Source organism: Vipera berus (genome assembly GCF_964194415.1).
Source record: "Vipera berus genome assembly, chromosome: 1".
NCBI classification, from domain to species: domain Eukaryota; kingdom Metazoa; phylum Chordata; class Lepidosauria; order Squamata; family Viperidae; genus Vipera; species Vipera berus.
In genome coordinates this window covers 203,867,088-203,893,527 of record NC_138202.1, presented here as the reverse complement: position 1 = coordinate 203,893,527, position 26,440 = coordinate 203,867,088, and the positions used below count along the sequence as shown (strand labels likewise).

The 26,440-nt window shown below is 39.0% G+C and overlaps 1 protein-coding gene across 3 annotated transcripts in view; it reads left to right on the top strand.

The window, feature by feature from the left end:
• The window catches only part of PLCB1 (phospholipase C beta 1), a 497,164-nt gene that overhangs the window by 432,216 nt on the left and 38,508 nt on the right, over positions 1-26,440 (top strand). For all 3 annotated transcript variants that reach the window (XM_081321970.1, XM_081321971.1, XM_081321972.1), the window contains exons 27-31: positions 810-990; positions 4,793-4,869; positions 5,030-5,119; positions 5,592-5,649; positions 7,114-7,200. In XM_081321970.1, the coding sequence (XP_081178096.1) occupies positions 810-990; positions 4,793-4,869; positions 5,030-5,119; positions 5,592-5,649; positions 7,114-7,200 (493 nt within the window). The remainder of the gene's footprint in view (positions 1-809; positions 991-4,792; positions 4,870-5,029; positions 5,120-5,591; positions 5,650-7,113; positions 7,201-26,440) is intronic.

Genomic DNA, 26,440 nt, shown 5'->3' with positions numbered 1-26,440 from the left:
ATGTACTACTGTTACTATTTAGTTTGCAGTTGCTCTGTTTAGTTCACATGCTCCATTCATTGCTCCCCCTTCTCACCTCACTTTTATAGTAGCAGTTCTTTCCCAAGATCAGAAATATCCCACTGTTCCTTGGGGAGTTTTGTTCAGTTTCTATTTTGCACAGATTGTTTTTTTCGTTTGGGTTTTGTATGTTGTTCCAAGCTTGCTTTCCTTTGACAAATCCTTGGTCTTTATGAACTTTGCTGTTTGGAGTTCATTAAATAGTTTCACATTAGGATGCTATGCAGTTTGGGGATGTTCAGTTGTTGTTTTTAAATGAACTAATTGATTTGGTAAGCTTTATGAATTGTGAAATAATGCTAATCTCAATGACATTCATAATGTCATTGGATGAAACCAATGAAACCCAAAGCTTTAATATTTTGTCTTATTTCTCCAATATTCATTGAAATGTCATCAATTTAGTTACCCGGCAAAAATAATCTCCACTAATCTTCATCTTTTTTTGTTATACCACTGCTGTTTCCAGCTTTCTTTTAGGGGTATCAGAGAATTTGAATTAAATTCATGATTGCTATCTGGATGCTTTGTTCATTGTCCATAGTTCAAGAAATTAAAGAGTTCTTTATACGTGTGTAAACACCAGATGCATATTTACACATTTGCAGAAGATAAGGAAAAATAGAGTTAAAGAATCTTTGATAGGTCAATGTTATATTGGCTAATGGGATAATGGGGGTCATCTGGGGGACAAGACCTCTAATTTGTATTGCTGCAATTTGTATTTATTATTCTGTATTGTGTTATAGAAGTGAAACTGGCAGCCCAGATCATAGCCTTTCAACTGTTGAACAAGAGTTAGCTGCCCTTGATTCAGAAATGACACAAAAGTTAATAGAGCTCAAAGAAAAACAACAGCAGCAGCTACTGAACCTTCGACAAGAACAGTATTACAGTGAAAAGTACCAGAAACAAGCACATATCAAATTGGTATGTACTATACATAAAAATTGCTTCCCTGCTTTCTATGATGAATATTACTGCAAACACTGTATACAAACCTAGGTTTGGCTACTTCAGAACCTACCTGTGGAGGTTTCTCTGTAATCCCCCTCATTGCTGTGCTCCTTGGCATTATGCATGGATTTACTGACAAATATCTCCATCTGTCATGGGAGGAACAGTTGGAACAGGTGTGTGCGGCAGGTATTTAAGATTGGGCAACCAGAAATATACATTACACTTCATTTAGACTTGTTGGTTCAATACAATAGGTTTATATTAAGTTATTTATTTAATCATTTTGGTGTCAGTGCCTTTCCTACTTTCTATATTTGTGACTAGTGAGAGCAGATGCAAACCTTTCAGTTTGGCTCACCACAAGTAATAAAACGTGAGCTCTAATATATTGTTTTGGAGGTTACATTATTGCTTGGAGGTCTTTGCCTTTTCTGGCTTTGAAACTTAGACTATCATGCTATGCCTAATGCAGTGCTGTCATTCTAAATGATCAGAAAGCATTTCAAAATGAGCAGTTAAATTAGCGTGGCCTATAAAATTGAAAACAAGAGCTTTGATACCACCAAGATGTCTTCTAGTAGCTACTGGTTTGTGCCGGAAAGCCTTCTGTAAATTTATGTGTTCTAAATGGAAGCTAGAATACAAGCTATAAAGAACAAAACAATATTGTTTATTTATTGTCCCCAGAGCAGTAGTTATTTTTACAGCTGTGGTTCAGGCACCCTACATGGAGCATCCCTTTGAGCCAAATGAAGAGTCAGCTCAGATAATAATAGATGCTTTGGAATGTCAAGAAGAAAGAGAATAAGACAATGGAATGTTACTATTATATTATTTCAATCTGTCCCGGTATATTTGTCCGAATTTATGATATTCTAACAAGACTGGCTACTTCATTCCATCTGTATAATATGGTAAAATAGATTAGTATCTGCTAATTTATTAAGCCTTATGAACCAGAATAGGGAACTGGCATCAGAGTTCACAAGTATGGGTGTAAAATAATTTCTGCTAAAAGGCATGAAATTCCTGTTACACCACTGGTATTTAAATACTTATCCCTCCTCACCAAAAGTATGTTGCTATACAGTATACGGAAAACCTATCTGATCCTGAATCATAGAATCATAGGGTTGGTAGCAACCTCAGGGGTCTTCTGGTCAAACCCCGTGCTCAAAAGCAGGAGACCTATACCCAGTGCTTTTTTTGTAAAAGAAAAAGGTGCCGGAACTCACACATGTCATACAACCCGCCTTGCCTACCCTACAAGGTTCCATCCAAAAAAGGTGCCGGAACTCCGTTCTGAGCGTTCTATGAGAAAAAAAGCCCTGCATACCATTCTGGACAAATTGTTGACCAATTTTTTCTTAAAAACCTATAATTGAAAAATTATTGAAAAGTATTTTTCAATTTCACATGAATGTTCCCAAGAAAGGCATTAGAGCCGGCTTGGGATCAGTGGAAAAGTTTCAGTGACCTAGGCATCTGTTCAGTAACAGGAAAAGAGAAAAGTGCTCTTGCTTTCATTCCTGATTTTTTTGGATGAGATTGGAAAGTAACTCGGAGCAAAAATCTATCTGTCCTTGAATTAAGAATCTTAATTTAGATTAATCAAGAATCAGTTCTTAACAACAGGTCCAAGACCTAAACAAAACAAATTTGTATAGACCCAGAGTCCGGTTCTGGTTAAAGGCAGATTTTAGATTAAAAAATGAAATCTCTTCATGTTTGGGGCAAATTATTTCCATTTATTATATATGTAGAACTGTCCCTACCATTGGGCAGAGTAAAAAATGTTGATCCAGGTAATGGATGTGGCAATATCCAGGGCTAATTCTAGCTATTTTGTTTTGTGGTCCTTTCTATAATCCTGAGGTAGGTATTAGTGATGCTTATTCTTTGCTGGCCTGGTGTGATTGGGTTGGTTATTTTGCCTAATTATCCTCTCCAGCTTTGCACATCTGGGAAATGTCCCCCGACTGTGCTAAATAGCAAGAGGGATGATTATTCAAGTAGTAGTCATGTATATATGTATAAATGTATGTATGTACGTATTCATGTTGCTCTACTGATATGATATAGGTCACTGACCAATTTAAGTCAATATTATCCATGTGGTTGCTTTCTACCACTCGAGGTGGGAGTCTATCCTAGTCCTTCCTGAAGTTTTTGCCTACCAATTGCTGTCTGACTAAGCACCCATCCTGAGAGTGGAGCAGATTAAACCCTAAGTCTCACTATACAGGTAGTCCTCGAGAAACAACAGGCCATTTAGCTGCCATTCAAAACAACCAACACCCCAAAACTACAAATAACCTATTTCAAATTTATGACAGATGCAGCACTCCAGTGGTCATTCACACTTACCACAGACCCTGGGGATGTTGCGCTGTCCTCCCCTGCCCGTCTTCCCCTGCAGCACCTAGGCCTGCTCCCCAGGACTCCTGGAAGCAGCTGCGCCAGGAACAATTCCTTGCTAAAATGGCGGCTACTTTTCAGAGCCTTCTCCGCTAATCAGCTGTCTGCCCATCAGCTGTCCATAGGGATGTTGCAAAGCTCTCCTTCTCTAGGCCTTGGACTCCCTCCTGGCTGAAGAGTAGATGAACCAAGCCAGCAAGGAGACAAAATGTTTCTGCAGCTGTTTTTCCTCTGAAGTTTTTTTTTTGTTTTTTTTTAAAGTAATCTCCGAAGGTTATGCCAGAAAATGGAGGACGCTGGGTCTTTGCAAGCTTTAGCTGTCCGCCTGGCTGCCTGAAGGCCGCCCTTTTCAGGCAGTCTGACAGACAGCTAAAACTTGCAAAGACCCAGCGTCCTCCATTTTCTGGCACAACTTTTAGGGATTTATTATTATTATTCCTACTACTACTACTACTATTACTACTACTACTACTTCAGGAGTGAAAAGTTGCAGAAAAAAATTCTCGCCTTACTAGCTTAGTTCCTCTACTCTTCCATCTGGAGCCAAGGTAAGATTTTAAAAAGGGATATTGGTTGGAAGGCAGAGGGAGAGTTTAGTTTTAGCATCTAAAAAAAGGGGGGGGGAAATCAGCGAGTACATCCCAACCAGCTTTTTATGTTTTTGTTATTGAAGAAATATGGGGGAGGGGGAGGGGTTCTGGGGTGGGTTGGGAAGGGGATAATATTGTAACTTCAATAAAACTTTTCAATAAAAAAAAGAAATATGGCTTTCTGGGGGAAGGTGGGGAGGGCGTTAAGGAAGGAAAGGGTTTTTGGAAGCTCGTCCTGAAGCTGCCTTTTGTGCAAGGGGCCTTTTCTCAAAGCCTAGAGAGGCAGCTTTGTTGCCTCCCCGTAGACAGCTGATGGGCGAACACCAAAAGCTCCTAAAGGCTAGGGAACTAGTTCTTTTTTATTATTTTTTGCCCCAGAACACCTTGGCAGGAGGAAGGGCAGAGGCAGAATTGGGAAAGACAGGTAAGACAGGGTTTTCCTTCCCAGATGTTTCTCTTTGGCAAGACAGCCAGCTGTGCTGAAGCCCAGTATCTGGGGGTGGGGGAGACCTGAGGCAGGCGGGCTGGTGCTTGCATTAGGCCTCCCAGGATCTCCCCCACCCTCAATTAATGACCAGTGCACTCTTTAATGAATGCACTGAGGAGAATACGTATGGCTGGTCATTACTGGAGGCAGTTCATTTAACATTATTTAATGGCAGTCTCCATTAGGGTCACAACCTGAAGACTATCTGTGCAATACTTATCAACAGAATGTGTGGCTGGTACAGTCTATGACATATCTGTTTTTTCCCCCTCCTAAGCTTATACAAAAGCTAACAGATGTAGCAGAAGAATGCCAAAGCAATCAACTAAAGAAGTTGAAAGAGATTTGTGAAAGGTAAAAACTACTTAACAATTCTTTTGACTACCATTCTAGATGTACTTGGAGGGGAATAATCCCCTGTCAGGACAGAGGGAGTCACTTCTGGGTGAATATGTATAGTGTAACTTTTGCTCTGTTTTCTTCTTTCATAAAAACAAATCTGGATTTGTTGAAGAGAAAAGAAAGAGCTGAAGAAAAAGATGGACAAGAAAAGGCAAGAGAAGATTACTGAAGCAAAGTCCAAGGATAGAAATCAGATGGATGAGTAAGTGCAGTCTTCAACTTTCACCTTAACTTGTATGCAGAAGATCTGAAACAATAGAAGAAAATCCTAATTTTTTAAAAAATGTATGTTTTATTTTGGCTCTCCACATATTATATTAAAAAATAAAGCAGTACAGTACTATAGATTCCAACAGTGATTGCATATTATTTTTCTTTTATTTAGAAGAGCTTAACTTACCTTTTTGTTTGAATCATCCTCAAGGCATTATACAATCAGTCATAATGGCACTCATAATAGCACATGACAAAGAGCACACAATCCCTTTGAAATAAAGGAGTAAACCATTTTGAAATCTGATGAAAAATACAATGGACAATGTATGTAAAGTTTGGCTCTGATTTTCTCAGTGAAGTTTACCAATTATTTTATAAACAAATTATTTATGGCAGAAAATGAGTAATAAGTCATTTTAAAAATGAATGGGATTAATCATTTTTAATTTTCCTCTCAGGGAGAAGACAGAAATGATTCGCTCGTATATTCAAGAGGTGGTACAATACATTAAAAGAGTAAGTCTACTGCCTAAAACATGTATTCACCTTGGTGTAAATATTACATTATACACTTCAGTATTTAGGCTGATTTGCACATTGCAATTATCTTGAAATAGCAGAACCCCAACATTATAGCAGTGCTTATTTTTTGATGCAGAGACAATTTGTAGTCCCAATGTCCAGATAGTGCTAAAATTTTATAAATTTAGTTTACCATTTTCCTTGATTCTCTGGAGGCAGATCAGATCTTACCTGCTGCAAATGTAACAGCACCACAACTGAAATAAGGAATACAGAGAAGTTGAACAATTGTGTTTCAGATGTGGAACTTCAATTGCTACTTGTTTTGCTATGGAATTTGATTTTGGTTTTGGAGGTTTTTTATGTCCGATACTTTGAGTGCTTTGGTAGATGAATGGCTATGTAAACTTGTTCCAACACATAACATACGTTCATACATGCAGGTATGCATACTTCAGAGGAATAAAAATAATACCTTTGAAATCCAGGTTGTGTTGTTGCATGACAAGCTTATGCCCCCAAAGTGCTGTTCAGAAATAGGTAAAAAGGTCACTTAGTTGCAGTAAGATGTTGCGACAAATCAAATGGAGCACTTATAAAAGGAAATGTTTCCCAATAACATATATGAAGAAAAGAATTCTTTATAAGCAAGCTATATTTTGGTGTAGTGGTTAAGCATCAACAGGCTGGAAACGAGGTTTGTGAGTTGTAGTCCTGCCTGAGGCACAAAGCTGGATGACTTTAACCCAATCACTTTCTTTTAGCCCTAGGAAGGAGGCAATGGCAAATCATTTTGGTAAAACCGTGCCAAGTAAACTGCAGGGATTTGTCAAGGCATCTCTGAGAATCAGACATTGAACTAATTAAAAATAAAATAGAATTAAAAATAAAATGAGCATGCTGATCAGTATCTAGTACCTGTTTCCTTCCTTTTCTCATCTCTTCAAAGCTCTGTCATTTGCTTATCTATTTAAAAAAAATCCTGTTTTTCTAAGGTTAGCAGTGACCAATTAAGCCATTCACTCTCTTCAGAGCATATGGCACTTCACCTAATGACACAGAAGTTGGTATTAAAAATTATCAACATAGTCCAAGAGATTTGCAGGAACATAAATGTGTTTAGATTTTTTTTAAAAAAGACATTGTGCCCTGTAGTTAATTCTGGCTACTTGGCCTAATTAAATGCTGCAGATAATCACCATATATTAAGAATGTATCTTCCATTTTCAGCTGCACATTTCCAGCTAATAAAACTTTTAAATTTGAAACAAATCTACTGAGATCCCTTGAAGTCTAACACAAAAGAAGTTGACTATTGTAATAATAATGACATTATTTTATGTCAAAATGTTCTCTAAAACGTTTTTACCCAAGATAATTATATTGTTTTCTTGAGTGTGAAACTGAGGAAATCAAATAGGCATGTGAATTTTAGTAAACTTTGTTTTTCAATTACAGCTAGAAGATGCCCAGACCAAAAGGCAGGAAAAACTTGTGGAGAAACACAAGGAGATTCGTCAGCAAATACTGGATGAAAAGCCCAAGGTAAGAGAACTTGAGTATTAATAAGTTTATAATTAATGAGTATGAGGCTGATATCAGGTAGATATACAAATATTTCACGGTATGGAAATGCACAGGTGTATTCTTGAAATAACATCCATCAAGGATATTGTTAAGCTGTAGATTGATAAATGGCTATAATTTTGTTTGGGAATATCTTTGACCAGCAGAGGGTGCAATATATTGATAGTTGTGTAAAAAAACAGCACATTTACTATGTTTTGTTGTAACATGCAAGAAAGTTCAGTGTTTTCTGGTCTCAGCAAATTTATCGAAGTACAAAGAATATAGTATGCTATAAGATACCCTTTCAAGATGCAGATATTATGAGGCATGATTTGAATTCTTGTCTATTCTTCTCAGCAGAGCAGATGGCGTATACATGCACTTTGAACATATCATATTTGTTTTGCTGGTTTTCCCAGTGTCTTGTCAGGAGGTCTGCAATTAATTTCCGATGGTCACATTGCTTATTCTGGCAGATGATACCATCCATGACATTAATTCTTTGACTTTTTGGTTGTGTTTTTTGACAGTTAACAAATAAAGGCAGTCATATAAATGTTTTAGTCTGTTTTCTTGGTAGGGTCACTACAGTTACTCTAACCACTATGCTTGTGATCACATAGGAAAATAGGTAAAATTTTACCTTAGACCTTTTCTTAGTGGATGGAAATTATAAAATGATTAGCTATATTTTATAGTCCTGGAAGGTAGAAAAGTAGAGTTAATATAATATTCAAGTCAGAGTCTGAGAGCATTTTTCCTCTTCTGTTTTCTTATGGCTCAAGTTCTTATACAAGCCAATAATATGAAAAAGGACCTAGAATGTACATGTTGTTTTAAATGTGGAAAAGAGATATGCCTCTTGTTGAAAACAATAACCATTCTCTTAAGTTTGGATGCCAGCCAAAATGCATCAATTCTCAAGAATTAATGAAGAACAGTCCACAGTTAATGAACTCTGAAATGGAAAACCCTCATTATATAGTTGTAGAATCTCCCTTCTCCCTAGTAGCCCAACAAGTATTGAAGGTGTTCAAAGTGCAAGAGTTGTATTTTTGTGGGGGCATGCGGAAGAGGATAAGGAATTGAATATCCTCAATAGGAGCATTCGATACTGCAACATTCTATATTGCTTGGACAATGAATACATCTTTTCTCAGTTATATAACCAACCATGTCACCTTGAAACTCAGAAGGCAGATTTCCCACTTTCCTGAACTGCAGCTAGTATATACCTGATAATTCTTTCAAGCTCACTTATCTGGAAATGTGCTTGCTTAAGGTATTTTATGATTAGATATAAATAGGCATGATACAGATATTTAATCAGCTTTATACAAGCTCTTTGTCAGTTGTCTGAATCCCATATTTTGAACCTGCTTCAGCTTCACTGAATTCCTGTAGTTTAGTATAATTGGCATCATAGAACAAAATCAAAATTAGAGGCACAGATAATTTAAAAATCGGCTTTCTGTCATATACCTAAGTTTTTCCCCCGTGTACTGTCACTAAGCTCCAGATGTGTGCAAAAATAAAACCAAGAAATCAAACACAAATGGCATACACTTTTTCTTACAACAGTGGCTGCAAATTAATTTAGTTGTAGACTGAAATGTTGCTGCCCAACTACAAATTACCAACAAGATTTATCTGATGCAGTATGCTGCCAAACCATCTGTGCAGCATTTGCACACTCTGCTTAAGCCATTAAAATCATCTCATTTTGGAATTCATATCCTCTTTCCAGATAATCTGGGTTGGCTAAATCTTAACTCTGACTTTTTAGAATTGAAAGACAGTGAGTGCTATCACACATGGGGAAATCTCTGCCTTCGCATCTCCCCCCCTCCAACAGTTTGTTCTAAATACTATCTAGCTGTGGAAAAATAGAAAGTTAAAAAACTGAACTTATTAAGAAAACTTGGGAAGTTAGCTTTTTTTCCTGTCACTATGCCTCAATTTCAGGAAGAAACCTCTACAAGTGACTCCACTTTTCACCACTCATCTCTCAGGAAGAGAAAACGTGGGGTAGCATTGTTAAATATTGGAAAGGAAAGTTTGTTTTCCATTGGTTAATAACTTTAGCAACCAGTGGATTGGAGTGCAATACGACTCAGATTAAAGGTAATTCTCAATTTACAACCATTCGTTTAGTAACTATTCAAAGTTACAAAGTGGTACCAAAAAAAAGTTAGGGTTAGGGTTAGCAAACAGCTGAAAATGCAGGCCAGTTGCCAAGCACCCAATGCAATCAGATGACAGCAGGAGGAGCTGCTTAAACGGGGTCTTTTATAGCTTTTTTGGAGGTCCATAGCAATTTCAAATGGTCACTAAGTGACTACTGTCATTCTAAGTCAAGGACTACCTGTACATTTGCGGTACACATAGTGAAAGAACATACTACAGAACAGGCAAAGGGTAAACCACTGATCTAGACCAGGGCTTTTCAGCCAGTGGTATGGGTACCACCTGTGGTACACTGGCACCTGGCAGGTAGTACGCGACCATCCTAGAAAAGTGGTAGCGGGGGAGGGAAATGAACTGAACCGGTGGCAGCACCGCACAAGCCTGAGCGAAAGATGGCTGGAGCTGCAGGGCTGTCAGGGCTCAGCGGAAGCGCCAGGATCAGCGCCAGGCTCCAGTCTCTGCTGAGCCCAGAAGAAGCGCCGATCAGCTGGAATGTTTCAGCATCTCCAGGGTCTTGTGATTTGCATTCAGATGCTTGGCAACTGATTCATATTTATGATGGTCACAGTGTCATGTGAAGTGACCAAAACGTGCTACAACCACCCAGCAGAGGGGGGGAATAAAAACCAAACACCTCCCCACCCCCGCTGCCAATCCTCAACAGAAATGCTCACAACAATGAAAACCTCAAACAGGAGGAAGAGCGCTGCCGGGCGGGCAGGCAGGTGTCTTGCTCGGCTGTGGCTTGGGGGGCGCTTTTTTCAATGCCATTGTAACTTTGAACAGTCACTAAGCGAACTGTTGTAAGTCGAGAACTACCTGTACTTCATTACTTTTTTTCTTTTTGGTCAAGTTTTTGACACCTTGCTAGGCGACTGGTGGAACTCGGATGCTGCCATATCCTGAAAGTGGTTCAATGGGTGAAAAAGTTGAAAAGCCCTGGTCTAGACCACTTCCTCTCACTTCTGAACAGTATGTTTACATCAGCCATGTGGAGCAAATCAGGAAAACAGGATCTTTATGGATAGACACCAGATGGACTCTGGCACCTACATAGACTTCCACAGGCCCTAGTTACTCCTCTTACTCAATTACATGGAGTGGAGAGTAGATCTGCCTCCTTTCTAATAGCAGTTTTCTATGTCTTGTTTTTCTTACGCTGGAAAAAGTGGAGCAGGGAACACTGGTGAGCACATTGTGAAACCTTTATCCCAGCAGCTTGACATGAGGAATTGTATGGCAAAAAACTGATACTACTTAGTCCAAATATCTTTTCTTATACTTTAAAAACTTGTTAGGCAAACTCATTTTAGGCATACTTTAGCCTAGATAGATTTTCATCCTTCTTGTTAATGGGAGAACAGCTCTTGTCAGTGTGGAGCATATTTGGCTGACCTATTTTTACCCTACCTGTCCAGCAATCTAGAGGTGTCCTCTAATTCTAATTGCTTCCTTGCTTGTGCAGATATTAGAAATTCAATAATGCAGAAGGCAGTTTCCAATTATAGATGCCTGAAGGAGTATGAGGACATGTTCTTCATCACTGTAACAAAGTGAATGCATTTGAAAACATAACTGTTTTCCTAGTGTTCTTTAATACATCCATTACCGATTTGAGGAAAGGAGTTAAAGTACACAACTCTTGACGCATAGAACTTCCAGATTGGAAATGATTGCAGATGCTTGACAATCCAAGATCTTAAATTTATATTTTCTCAACAGATTAGATTTGTTATAAAAAAATAAAACAGATTAGAGGTACTGAGTTCAGTCCAGAATTAATGTATTAGTGGCAGATTCACTTAACAACTGTGTTACTAATTTAACAACTTCAGCAATTCACATTACCAATGTGACAGGATAAGTCGTAAAATGGCAAAACTCACTTAACTAGTTTCTCACTTAACAATTACAAATATGTAATTTTGTAAATGAATGTAGAAACATGAATGGTAAAGAACACTCCTGTAATGTATATATCCATAATATAAACAGACCCCCCTCCCAGTACCATAACAGGGACATCTTTTTCAGAATTGCTTTATTAAGAGAGTGCTAAGTACAAACAACTGAATGAAAAGATGGGCTTGTTGATTTATGCCTTATTATTCACAGGCATGAGAATTAGAGGTCATCTGAGGTAGAAGGTTTATCCAACAGAATTATAATGTACATGTTCACTTTATAGGACATACAGTGCTGTTGATAGAGATAAATAGTTTTGAGTTTATTTCAGATCTTCGAGTTCAATAAAAGGTATAAAATACTAACATCTTCCCCTGACTGTTAAAAAAAAATTGCCTTCAATGCAAGACAACAGTAGCATAACTAAAAAAGCAAAAAGTGAAGCCAAAGTAAGTGCAACACATTTTTAAAAGAGCATAAACTATGCATATGTAGAAAATATGTTTCAAAATACTAATTAACCTAATACGTTTAAGCCAAAAAATAGCCGCCTTTAATCTTACTAATAGTCTTTCAAAGCAAAATCTTTTTGTAGAGTGTTTCTCCTTTCTGTAGAGCAGGCATGTCAAACTCGTAAGGTCACGACGTATCGGGGCTTTTTCCCCATTGCCGGCAATGGGGTGGGCGCGGTTTCGGCGTGACGCATCCAGCCCGTAGGCCGGCAGTTTGAAATGCCTGCTGTAGAGGATAGGAATGGCTCAGTCATTTTATCTTTGTGTGTTTATTCATTTGTTTACTCAACAACATATCCTACCTAGATCTAGAGACTCCAAGCAGTTATTGTCTAAATAAATCCCATTCTAGATGGTTTGCATATTGCTGCAATGTTTCTCAAATACCTATATTGGCATTTCATTTCAGTTCCAAACCACTCAGTTTTTCTTTTGTCTTTAAGGACAGTGTTGAACACTGCAGAATAATATGCTTATAATATTTACCACTGGGTGGTATTTCTCAGCAAGTCATGGGAGGCATGGAACTAATGATAAAGGATATTCCAGTGTGATGAAGCCAACTTTTGTGGAAGAAATGAGGATTTATCATAATGTATATAATAATACAAATTACCCAGTATAAACTGTATAAAACAAAAGAGAATATTGTCCAATGTGCACTGCATAACAAGAGCAGCAGCTACAGCTTTGCACTGAAATGCAGTTAGCAATACACTAATAGCAAAGCAAGCAATAACAGGGGAAAAAACAGAACAAAAAATAATTATGCAAAAATGACCACGTTAATTGCATTGGAAAAGGCAAAGCATACCCAGGGAGAAAGAGGAGAAACTTGTTGTTCTTGTTCTGACTTATAACAAAAAAATGAAATAACTGTTAATAAATTATGCTAATTTTGTGTTTGAAAGCAGGGTCCTGGGAACTTCAAAATGCTGTTTAAACAACATTCACAGCAAAGCAGTGAACCCAAATCCTTTCTCTCTCGCCCCAAAACCTGTACTATCTTTGGGCTTTAGGAGTAGTCATGATTTGAGCATTTGTAAAATTTTAAGATTGGCGGGTGCAATAAATTATAGTGAAATCTCAACAATTTAGTTGATTTCTTTGTAAGGCTTGGGCTGATGATGTAATTTTTCACAGTGCCAAACTGGATAGCTTCATTCTATTCATTTGCATAAGCTTATTCTTTTCAAGCGAAATGGTTGTAAATTAGCTAAAGGATTATGAGCCAAACCCCATAAAGAATCTGCTTGTTCTCTGAGTACCTTTTTTCATAGTAGCTAAAGCACTGATGCATGTGATGAGCAATCAGTGAAACTTACTAGGCAGTGTTAGGTCTTAGATTTGGGAGAGCTGCATTATTGATACCCAGACCAGTATTCAAAATTCTACGTCTATGCACATGATTGTGTTTTAGACCTGAATTTACTGAAGAACCATGACTAATCTACATGGGAAAAAGTTACAAGAATTGCTTGTAATCCAGCATGAAGATTCAACTACTTCCTGCCCCCATCCTGCCCTTTTTGTTAAATCCTATAGGCCAGAAGTCCCCAACCTTTTGGGCACCAGGGACCGGTTCCGTGGAGAAAGGTTTTTCCATGGACCGGGAAGTGTGTGGTTTTGTGTGCTGCCTGAATCCCACAAATGGGGCTTTGCTTGTTTGTGCAGACCGGTTGCTGGCATGCCGCGGCCTGGTACCAGTCCACGGACTGGGGGTTGGGGACCCCTGCTATAGGCATATGAATCCTGGCAACCACTATTGCACATTTAAAAGGCCAAACATTTTAAAGGCAATGGATAAGGTCCTTTTTTATGCAATCACTGACTGTGTCAATTTGTAGGGCCCTGGTGTTTGTTTTTGTGTGTGTTCCTTGAACAACAAGTGAGTGATGGAGTTTATGATGCAGTTATGGAGTTTAACATAAGTTATGTTGCTGCTTCTGTTAAAATTGTTTGGGTGATTGTTGGAGGTGGGAGTGCGATCTGTGATATTATAGAATGAGAGGGCTTGCAGGGATATGGGGGACTTCTGGATGTATGAACTGGGATGGTGAGCTCAAGTCCAGAGCAAACAGTAAAGATTACGGTTTGGCTTTGCAGACCTTCCTATGCTCATGATGATGATTTGGATTTCTAGAAGACATACGAGCACCAGTTGGTGCTTGGCTTGTTTGCTGGGACTGGAGCCATTGGATTAATCACCACAATTGTGTGGTCCTATGACTTCAGTTCCTGGCAGATGGAGGGGCTGGTATAAATTAAAGAGCAATCCGAAGAGGTGTTGCCATCCTGACTGTATTTCCCTGATTATTTTGGACTATGGATTGTTATTCTCCTTTCTGATACTGGGCAGGCACTAATCTGACCACTTCAGAAGCTTGTATGGTTTGTTCCATGCCAATTCAGGCCCTATTGCTACCTACTAAACAAAGCATGGAGAGTCTAGGGTGGAGGCTGCCAATACTAGTCTGCCTGGTCAGGAAGTAGTAGGTTTGCAGATTGGGGGTAGTAAGAGAAGCATGGTCTGGGCTCCCCCAAGGGTATACTTCAGCCTGGCTTGCCTTTCCACTGATTTTGGGGAACTCCAAATAGTCTTCATTTAGTGACCGCAATTGGAACCAGCAATTAGGTCATAAAGTGAAGTGTACATTGAGTGAAACTGCCATTTATGATCTTCAGTTTTTCTTTGTTTTACAAACTTAAGAAGGTTGTAAAAATGAGGGTTGATCATAAAGTTATTTTTTCCTGACCATTTGTCACCTCGCTACACAAGGACTACCTGTACCCAAGTGGAAGAAGAGCCAGTAGATTTCATGGCCCCATCTGTTGTGTAAGACAGACTGAGCTTGAGGCTTACCCATGCAGTAATTAGTGAAAGGGTGCTAGAACCAAAGGGAAAAGAAATATTTTGGTTCTTAATAGAGAAATACTAACATTAAGAGATGAATCAAGCATCAGTTCTACTGCCCATATTTTTCTATCCTGTATGTACCGTATTATCATTGCATTGCATTTCAAAAGAAAGGAAATAAAACATGGACTTCTCAACTTTTTCACATCAGTTGTAATGACCTCACAGACCCTATCTCATTTGATGAATTTTTCTCAAAATTTAAATTAAAAGGTAAGCCAATTATAGGTCAGATGTATTTCTGTAGGTAAAGACCTGTAATTCAAACTAATATTTCAATGCTTACGTTTTCCTTTGTTGATTCATTCAAAGGAAAAGGCACTGAAAATAATTGCAAGTAATTGAAAATTCCAATTATATATTATATTGTTATGTTATATGAAATGTAATATATCAGAACTCTACATATTATTTTAAGAGCACATATATTTATAAGCATTTTAGATGCTTATTTTGGGATAAGGTTCTGACATTCTTTACCATAGCTCATATTTTAAATATAAGGAGCCGTGGTGGTGCAGTGGTTTGAATGTAATATTGCAGGCTAATTCAGCTCACTGCTAGGAGTTCAATCCTCACTGGCTCAAGGTTGACTCAGCCTTCCATCCTTCTGAGGTTGTTAAAATGAGGACCCAGATTGTTGGGGGCAATAGGCTGACTCTGAAAACGGCTTAGAGAGGGCTATAAAGCACTGTGAAGCAGTATATAAGTCTAAGTCAGGGGCGTCAAACTCAATTTCATTGAGGGCCGCATCAGCATTGGGGTTGCCCTCAGGGGGCCGGGCGAGTATGGCCTGGGTGGGTGTGGCCTACTGGGTGGGCGTGGCTAGAGTGTGTATGGCCTACTGGGTGGGCGTGGCCAGCTCTACATCGTTCGCATCAAGGGTGCCTATGGGGGCCTGGGCAGGAGTGGGACAGATCTCAGGGTCTCTGGTAGGAGGAGGGTCTCTGGGCCAGGGCCAAGGCAGCAGGGGCCATTCCCTCACTGTTTCCAGGATGGCTTCGCGGGCCACATGAAACCATTTCACGGGCCAGATCTGGCCCCCGGGCCTCGTGTTTGACATGTCTGGTCTAAGTTCTAAGTGTTAACTAATGTGCACATTCCCTTGAGTTGTGGGCAAGTATAATCATGTATTTGGACTCATAGAAATGAATTTTAAAATTGAGTGAGTATGCTTCAGCACTGAGTGAAATAAAAAACGGATGAATCTATGCATTGGGGGGGTTGTCTGTATTTATAATAATAAAAGAACTACGGTATTTTCATTTGAATGAACCAAGGTGCCATGAACACAAGACTCAATTGAAAATTTCCCATCTTAAAACTGTCACAAATTAGAAGTTGTGAAATACGGTAGCATGACTGTTCCTTGGTTTTATATTTGTCCTGCTGCATTATTTCAGGTTTGTTCTTGCTCCAACATTGCTTATATTTTTATCCAAACGATGAGTGGGTCACAGAAAATGCATATTACAATCTGAAGTGATACTCAGCATGATAATTAGATTTCTTTTTTGGCTAATACTTCCAAATACATTAGTGCCAAAGGGATTTCTATTGAACTCTACGTTATTTTACTAAAGATTATAACTGCAATATTAAAAATGTTTCCACAGAGGCAAGGTAAACTAATATCGACAGTTTTCTTTATTTTATTTATTTATTAAATTAAACCTCCCATCTTTCTATAATGCAATCTTAGATAGTTTACAATCTGATAAATGAAATTATAAAACAGTGGTGGTTCAGTGGGTTAGGACGCTGAGCTTGTTGATCAGAAGGTTGGCAGTTTGGCGGGTCGAATCCCAAGTGCCACGTAACAGAGTGAGCGCCTGTTACTCGTCCCAGCTTCTGCCAACCTAGCAGTTCGAAAGCACGTAAAAATGCAAGTAGAAAAATAGGGACCACTCCAGTGGGAAGGTAACAGCGTTCCGTGCACCTTTGGCGTCTAGTCATGCCGGCCACATGACCACAGAGACGTCTTCAGACAAGCACTGGCTCTTCGCCTTTGAAACGGAGATGAGCACCGGCCCCTAGAGTCGGAAAACGACTAGCACGCATGTGCGGGGGAACCTTTACCTTTAAGAGAATAATTGCATTAAAATTAATTAAAAAGTAGCTAAGATAACAGGGTTATACAATAAAATGGAGGTAGGATCTTCTATTTAATCTGGAACTACTTCCAGAATTGCACACCCCTACCTGGGACCCAGACCAATCCGCAGATCCCACTTATAAGGTCGTTGTGGAATGTCAAAAGGGTGGGGTAGATCTGATCTCACATATGAGGTTCCAATGGGCAAGTGCTTTGGTAGAGAAGACTCTTTTCCTGGACCCTACCAGTCAAACTTCCTGACAGGGTTCACAGCATGTCTCTTCTCCCAGTGCGAGTCACAGTCCCATTGGAGTGAGTGAATTCTTCAGATAGTCTGGATCCAGGCCATAAAGAGCTTTAAAGATCATAAGCAACACCTTGAATTGGACCCAGAAGCAAACTGGCAGCCAGTGCAGCTCCCATAACCACGGTGTTACAAGGGGTGTCCTAGGGCCCCCCAGAATTGTGCAGCTGCATTCTGAGCCAGCAGTCATTTCCAAATAATTTCAAGGGTAGTTCATGTAGAGCACATTGCACTAATCCAAGTTAAAGATGACCAGAGCCTGAGTACAAGGTTTCCTGATCCAGGAGAGTGCTCAAAGGCTCTCTTAGCAATGACTGCCACCTGCTCTTCAAGCAGGAGTCAAGAGTCCAAGAGAAACCCCAAGTTGTACACTAGATCTGTCTTGAGGCAGTGCTACCCCGTCCAGAACTAAAGATGTTAAATGGCTGGATCCCAAAGCCCCATGCACCCATAGCCAAAGCCTATTGTCCCCTGCCCAGATCCCCATAGCCTCCGGGTATCGCAAGACAGCAATGACAGCAGCACTTGGGTCACCCAGGATGGAGATATAAAATTAAGTTTCCTCAGCCTACTGGTGATGCCTCTTCCCCTTGTGGTGAATGGCTTCATGTAGATGATAAAAAGGAGTGGAGAAAGTACCAGGTTCTGTGGCACACCACAAAGGAGCAGCCATGGGTTGGACTTCTCCCTATCAACACAAATTGAAACTGGTCAGAGCAAGGAAAGATGATCTACCCCCTTCCCATTCTCACCAGAATCATTGATAAGTGTAAGCAATGCTGTTTCTGTCCCCTAACTGAGCTTGAAACCCAACTGGAAATGATCCAGACCTCAGTCCACTTTGCGCAAATTGTGGGAGCTTTATAGCCATAAAGGCAGCTGGATGTGAAAGCCAGACTGCCAGAATTCTCTCTGGAATTGCCCATAAATACTCCACAACCGTAGATTTTTGTGAAAAGAAGGCAAAAATTGATGATCATGCAGCCACTTATGATCAGCTAGGTGGTGAGGTTTCATTGTTCTCTGAGCCATAAATGCATCCTTTCATGGATTCAAGGTTTGACCAAACCTCATTGTTTTAACCACTTTTTTATTGCTTCTTTAAGATTGAAATAATTTGGAACAACAAGCCTACACATAGTTGGCTGAGTTTCAACTTTGAAGGGGGGGTTGGCAACTTTTTGCAACATATAGCAGGAATCTAGAGTTGTTTTTAAGAGTTTAAATACTAAGGTTTATGAAACTGATTTAAAAAAAGGCTGAAATTAATTAGAAAGGGAAAAGTGAGTCTTATTTAATGCAAAAGAACACTTTGAAGTTCAATTACTAAAGCACAGCTTGACTACTTTAAAGGAAATATTTGATTTGTGGGCTTGTGAAGACCTTGAGCTACTGAAAATGAATAATCTCCACTGAAAACAATCAAAATGGATTTTTGTTGTTGTTGTTAGCTGCGAAGTTGTGTCCGACCCATCGCGCCCTATAGACAATGTTCCTCCAGGCGTTCCTGTCCTCTACCATCTTCTGGAGTCCATTTAAGCTCACGCCTACTGCTTCAGTGACTCCATCCAGCCACCTCATTGTCTGTCGTCCCCTTCTTCTATTGCCCTCGATCTTTCCCAGCATTAGGCTCTTCTCCAGTGAGTCCTTCCTTCTCATTAGGTAGCCAAAGTATTTGAATTTCAACTTCAGGATCTGGCCTTCTAAAGAGCAGTCAGGGTTGATCTCCTCTAGGACTGACCGGTTTGATCGCCTTGCAGTCCAAGGGACTCGCATAATTTACAATAAAGAGATGGAAATACTAGATGTACAAATGGAATTGGATGATCATTTGAAAATCAGAAAGAACATATAAATAATGGTTCCTAATAGTGAGGTGGACTGTTTTGTAAAATTGAAATAGAAGACATTTACTGAAGTTATTTCATGGAAATTACAAATGGACTTGGCTAAAGGTGATGAAATCTTCAAGAGCAGAGGCAACGAGACAGAAAAAAACAAGAACTAGAATTTTACCTACTTAAGGATGGTTGCAATAATAAAAAATAATATGGACTAAAAGAAAGAAGAGTAAAAGTGCAAAGTAAAAGAAAAAAGAAGATAGTAAGAAAAAGGAAAGGAAAGAAGCAGGAACATAGTAAAGAAAAAGAAAATAAAGAATGCAAAAACAGTGTTCTTTTAAAGGCCTCATGTCTCCCATTGCTTAAAACCTGCCAGAGACCATTCCGGACAGCAACTTGTGGTCAATCTCCCATGCTCTGTTTATGCAGAGAGATTTGAAGAGTGGTTCTACCCACCAGCTCCGTTCTTCCCTGTGGTTATCAGGTCTGCTTTTCACAAGAGCTTTTCAACCTACTATTTCTTTCTTCAGAAGCCATAGAGCAGAGGCACCAGGGACTGGTTACGTGGAGAGAAGTTTTTCTGCGGACCAGAGGGGGCGTGGTTTTGTGTGCTGCCTGCATCCCGCAGATGGGGCTTTGCTTGTTTGTACGGCCCAGTTGCTGGCCTGCTGCAGCCCGGTATTGGTCCATGGACCGGAGGTTGGGGACTCCTGGCATAGAGAGAGTTTACAGTGTGTTTACAGAATTATAAACTCTTGAATTTTCAGTAATTTTAGATAAATATGACCTAAAACTTTTATCTGTTCATTACACATCCTAAAAGTAGGTAAAAGCACCCAATTAAGTTGTTGTGTGCTTACAAACTACTGATTTTGCCAGTTACGTAAAGATTTTAGAAAGTCTTGATTATAAAGAAAAATGCCCTCAGGAAGCTATTTAATGCACATATTTGTAAAGAGTAGTTGTGGTTATAATCAAGAATTTGATTGCAACTGCAGAAAGACTGCAACATCTAACTACTAATCATACTAATCAAGCCAGAGTCGGTAAAAGGTATAATCACAGGAATTCTAACATTATTGCGTAGAAGGGGCGTCTAAGCTCATGTCCTGATGGAGATGCAGAAAACCTTTATTGTTTCTCTGGCCATCTGTCTTAAAGCATTTTGGATCTGCCACCTTCCAAGGCTGTCTTCAGGTATCCCCAACCTATTACCACAATTGGGACCAAAACATCTATTGCTAAGCAAGGCAGTCATTAAGTGAGCTGCACCCGATTTTAGGAAATTTGCCATTGTCGTTAAGTGAATCACAATGGTTACTAATTGAATCACATGGTTGTTAAGCCAATCTGGTTTCCTCCATTGTCCAATGGTATAGGGTTTCCTGCCTGAGTGGGGGGGGGGGTTTGGACTAGATGACCTCCAAGGTCCCTTCCAACTTCTTCTTCTTCTTCTTCTTCTTCTTCTTCTTCTTCTTCTTCTTCTTCTTCTTCTTCTTCTTCTTCTTCTTCTTCTTCTTCTTCTTCTTCTTCTTCTTCTTCTTCTTCTTCTTCTACTTATTATTATTCTTATTATTATTCTTATTATTATTATTATTATTATTATTATTATATTTTATATTATTATTATTTATATTATTATTATATTATTATTATTATTATTATTATTATTATTATTATTATTATTATCTGTTGTTGTTGTAAGCTCTTTGGGAAAGTCACAAACGGTGATCATTGCATCATTCCTAATTAAATGCTGGATGCCAAACACCCAAATTTTAATCACATGACTGTGGGGATGCTGTAAAGTACAAGGATCGGTCAGAAGCCAGTTACAATTTTAGTTGAATGTATAGGTTCAGAACCTTCTTTCTTGGAACTTTTGGTTTTATTTCTTAAATGTTATACAGTTTACCTACGGTAATAACTATGTATTAATTCATTTTACACAGATTAATTTAACTTTGTTTAAAGAAAATAATTGGAATTAATCTTTCTGTTGATTTTGCTATGGAGTGATATTGCTACTTAAACTGACATTGCCCTATAAAGGAGGAGGTTGGGGTAAACACATGTTGTAAATTACTGCTTGATGACTGGCTGTAGCTTGTATCACAGAGGTAAATCACTAAGGGCTGTGTAACATAATAAAAAAAAACTGGGGCTATTATGAAAAAGCTTCCTTTGAAGTTTAGCAACTGGAAGCTTTCTGCGCAGCAGACAGCAGGTCTCAAGCTGCTACAGGAAATAGCTTATTATATTTTAAATAATTCTTTACTGTTTATTTTGATGAACTGCCTAATCCTTTGCATCCTGATGAAGCCTAATACTTTCACTATATTGGCTTTATGTCAGATTGAAAGCATCGTACTTATAAAAGAGAGTTTGTCTTCTGGTGGGTGTGGTCTTTATTTTCTTACGTATAGGTAACATCACTAATCTATTCAATTTACAAACACCAAAGAATTACTAAAGAATGTAAAAGTTTTTCAATATTTAAAAAATATACAAATCTAGAGAAATACCTGGGAGAAAAAGAATATCTTTTGCTGGCATTAAAAAAGCATGCATAGAAGCTTCAAGCAGGCATCTGAAGAGGGTGTTCCATAACTGGGACCTCACAACAGAGAAGGTCCTCTGTCTTGTACCTGTTCTGGAGTTCTGAAGATTCACATTTTATTCCATGGTGATTTCACCTGGTAAATTTAATACACTGCAGGATGAGGATGAGGGATAAGCTGGAGATTCTCATGTGATAACTTTGCTGTTGTTCAATTGCTAAGTCATGTCCAACTCTTTTTTAAAAATATATTTTATTAATTTTTTACAATAACAATCCTTAGTGCTTTGTGAACAATGTGTTGTCTGGTTCATATATTTAAAAACAATAGTAATTAATTTCTATAATTGATCAATATGTTGGTTAATAATATATTTCCTTGATCCTCTCTTCTTTCGATAATATTCTCCGTTTGTCTACATTAAACAAATATTCTTAATACTTTCAATACATACAAAGTTGAGTATAAACATTTTTCTAGTATTTGTACATATAACAATAACATCAACATGTAACATCTTTTCTAATCAGCTTATGTTTCAATTGTATTTATAGAAGTCATCTTATTAAGTCTTTATATGTCCTGTTTTCAAGATTCTTATTTAATTTCCCCTCAGTATTCAAACCACTCTTATCAGTCATGTTTTTCTCAAAGTTCATTAGCTTTGAATATCCAAACTTTTCATTCAAATACACTGCCTCAATATTTTTACATTTCATATATTATAAAAGTATTATACTACTTATATATCTTATCCCTCTTACTATAGGGCCCCTTTATGTCTAAGCTTTGTTCTTTTGGCCATGTTCAAACAAGTATTTTATCATATAGTAAACCATCTAGTAATCTTACTATAGGGCCTCTTTATATCCAAAATTTATATTTTTTAAACCATATTCAAACAAGTGTTTAGTCTTATAGTATTCCATCTGGTAAGTTGAATCACATCTCTTTAACTCTAATCTTCTTTTGCCAGGTTGCTTTCCAAATCAGTAGGTTTAGTTTGTCAGGTTGTATTTTTGTATGTTGTTGGGGATAAAAAAGACAAGTTGAGTAGAATATTTATTTTTGGTCTCCCATGCTTTGATGCTTCTCCTGGCAGCTCTTTAATCCATTTTATTAAATCTTTTTTGTCCATTAGTTTGTTTTGAGGTCCTGGAAGATAAAACATCTTTTTTATTTCCTTGTAGCAAAATTTGGCGGATTTTCTTTTGTTTGTATTAAGTTGTAGTTCCCTTCATTTGTAGCTTCCATATTTGAGGCACTTTCCTCAGGTTTGTATTCTATTGTCTGATTTGTTTGTTCATTCTTTGTTGTCATTTTGAGCATTATTTAATTGTAAGTTTAAGTTAGAGATATGTTCATTTATGTTATCAAAGTTGTTTTTAATCTCATCATGATTTAAGAGAATTGTCATTTGAATCTGTCGCAGCATTGCATATATTTTCTCCTGGAATGTGTTTGCTTTGTCTTGAATCATTTTTCCTGCAGATCTCTGATGTTCCAAGCTGGGGTCTTCAGGAGGAGGTGTTAAGTGTGGTTTTCTATCACTTTTAGATAAATGTACGACATCCATTTTATCTCTCTCCAGTAAGTAGTTTTTCACCAGTACCACAGTCTCTTTAATTAGCTTTATCAAATCAGCCCTTCTTAAAATCCAAACAACCAAGTCTTATGTAGTTCTTATCAAGACATCTCTGAAAACAGTATTTTGTAACAATTCTTCTTTTCAGGGGTCTTATAATTATCAGCCAGCCAAGATTTCAACCCAAAGTGTTTAACCACCTGAAAGCTTTCCAGAATTCCCCTTTAGAAGATTAGCCAAAGACCAAGGTTTTTCTTTCTCTGCAAACAGTTCTTAAACTTAAAAATGCAGCTCAGTGTCTTTATAATCCCATAAAGTCAGCAGTTTCTAAACATAGTTTCACTCTGTAGTAGATAGCTCAATGCTTTATTCTCAGCTGTTTTTTTTTTTTTTGCTATTTCTGGGTGTCTTGCTAAATTCTGAATCAATGCAGCTATAGTTTTCTCTAATCCTCAACTAGATGTCCTGTTCATTTTCCAACTTTTAAAGCCAAGAGTTATTATTTTTTATAATTTCATCAATACTTTTTCAGGTATGAAGTTTCAGCAGTTTTGTTAGTTTTCAAATTTATCCAGACTGTGGTATTTTTAACCTCATTTCAATATATTTTTGTTCCCCATAAGAGTTTAATTCGCCGCTTCCATCTATGGGAGGGTGGGAGTGTAGTCTCCTCCCTTCTCACTTTGGGAGGATATTTGCTTCTTGGGGATTTTTTCCAGGAAATCAGTTATAAAATAGGAGAGAGAAGATCAAACTCCTCACCCAGTTTCAAGCACGTTCACCGTTGTTCTTGTTAGTGCCTTTGGACTTCAGCTGCTAGTTGTCATGTCCGTAACAGTCCTGGCCTTCCCCAACACCAACACAGGAAAGAACAACACAGGAAACCGGAAAACGAATGAAATTTTAACAGATGCTGAAAACACAAACAAAGTTAGCATTGGGAGTGGTTTGCTCCCAGTGCTCTAAGTACCCTTCCGCTCCACCGTTCCCTTCCCAGCTGACCAGCATCCTGGAAGTTAGCCTTTGGTTATCTGTGCAGCGCTCCATCCCACCGTCAGCTTCACTGTCTGGTAAGCCTCCTGTTTTCGTTTGGAAGTACAGCCGATTCGGGGGGGAGGGAGGTTCAGCTCCAGTATGCCGAGCCTGCCTGCGGAGGCCCTCCCAGTAGTCTGGAGGTGCTAGGGGCATTCACCAGGCCCACCAGCTGTTCAGCTGTGTAGCGCAGGCACCGGCGTTTCCAGCCAACTGGCACCCCCGGGAGGATGCAGCCACCACCTCCAGTGGCCACCGTGGTCTCCCACAGCCTGCTGGCGGCGGGCCCGACATCCAAGCATCCCAGCTGATCGGCAGGGCTCCCAGGCGGCTGGCGGTGTTGGCTCTGGTGTCCCGACCTCCCAGCTGAGCGGTGGAGCAGCACGTGGCTGGCAGGTCAAGCAGTGACAAAACGGGCAGTTGGCGGGCTGCGTCGGAAGATATCCCCCCCCAGCTGATTGGGGCTTGACACTAGTAGCTTGGGCTGGTCAGCGAGGTGTGGCTAGCTTTCTCCTGTTGAGTTGGAAGGCTTCTCCCGGATCAAGTGGAACAACTGCCATTGTTCTGCCATCATTGGAGCACCCCTCTTCCTCCATTGCCTCTCCAGGGCGACTTTAGACACATTTAGAGTCCCCTGTCAGGGCAAAACTAGCCGTGGGGTGCGAAGTTCCGCAATCCTGTAGCCGTGCACTATGATGCAAAACCGGAAGTCTCCACTAAATTATGTTCAACTCTTTCTGACCCAATGGACCATAACATGCCAGCCCTCCTATCCTCCATGGTCTCCCAGAGTTTGCCCAAATTCATGTTCATTCCATCATTGACACTATCTAATCATCTCATCTTCTGCCATTCCCCTCCACTTTCGCCTTCAATCTTTCCCAGTATCAGGATCTTTTCCAGCAAGTCCTTTCTTGTCATTAAGTGGCCCAAGTATTTGAGTTTCAGCTTCAGTATCTGTCCTTCCAAAGAACAATCGGGATTGATTTCCTTTAGGATTGACTGATTTGATCTCCTTGCATTGCAAGGGACTTTCAAGAATCTTCTCCAATATTCAAAAGTATCAGTTCTTCAAAGCTCAGCCTTTCTTTTGGTCCTATTCTCACAGCCATATATTATTACTGGGAAAACAATAGGTTTGATTATACACATGTGATAACTACCCTGGAACAAGCCTTTAATTATCTTTCCTTTTTGGAAATAGCTCATCAGATAACAGTGAAACTAGGGTAAAACAACTATTTTAGAAGAATATTAAAAACCAGTGAGAAGTATAACAGAATCAAAAGCACAGCAAAAGATAAAGAGAATAAACAATACAAGTCGTATCACTGGAAACCAAGATTATTTCTATCTTCCGGTTCTAAAGCTCAATGGATTTTATAAAAGACTGCAGTTTCCATTTGGTTTTTTGTTTGTTTGTTTGTTTGTTTGTTTTTGATGCCCATTTTCCCCCTCCAATGTTGGATGAAAGTGAGCGATGGGAAAAACCTGATGGCAGCAAGGCTAGAATCTAGTAAAGTTGGACAGCAACCAAAAGCAAATTGTTTAAAGGTTCTGTTTTATTTTATGGATTTGAACCCTGGCTCTGTGACTATCTTTTGGTTTATGTATATGTATATGAGGGAACCAGGAACTGGGAGAGCATCTACTGTACCCTCCGAACTAACCCGAGTGAGATTAATATGTTTAATAATCATATGTTTATTCCTTCTCCTTTTTTCAGTTCAACTTTCTTCTTTGTTTCTAACCTAAAAACTTAGAATTCTTAATAAACCAGTGATGTTCATTTTGGGAAAAGGATCCAGCTTTAGTGCACAACTCTGTGCCAGATCAGGTTATTGGAGAAAGGGCATTGCCACTCCCTGTTTCCTGTAAATCAGAGGTGGGAAGGATTCCTCTGGCAGCGTTCTTTAGTTATTCTTCCTAGTGCAGCAAGTGTATGAAAGGAGAATTTAGAATTTGTTCATTACAATGATTCAATTTCACAACTACTAAGGTTGTTGATTGAGCAGCGACAAAAATAGCCAGAGGAATTATTGATGCCTTGGAAATGAGCCCCTTGTCAGTCAACAGGAGTGCTGATTTACCACCAGTTTACCAGGTACTTAGGAACAAAGGGCACAGCTGCATAAGGAAACAACACTCAATAGCCAGTTATCAACATCCCAATTAACAACTAAAAGCCACACACCTTATAAATACTACACATAGAACAGCTCACTGCACATATTCTAGACAGAGAGGATCTCTGAGGATGGGGCTTCAGCACAAGTC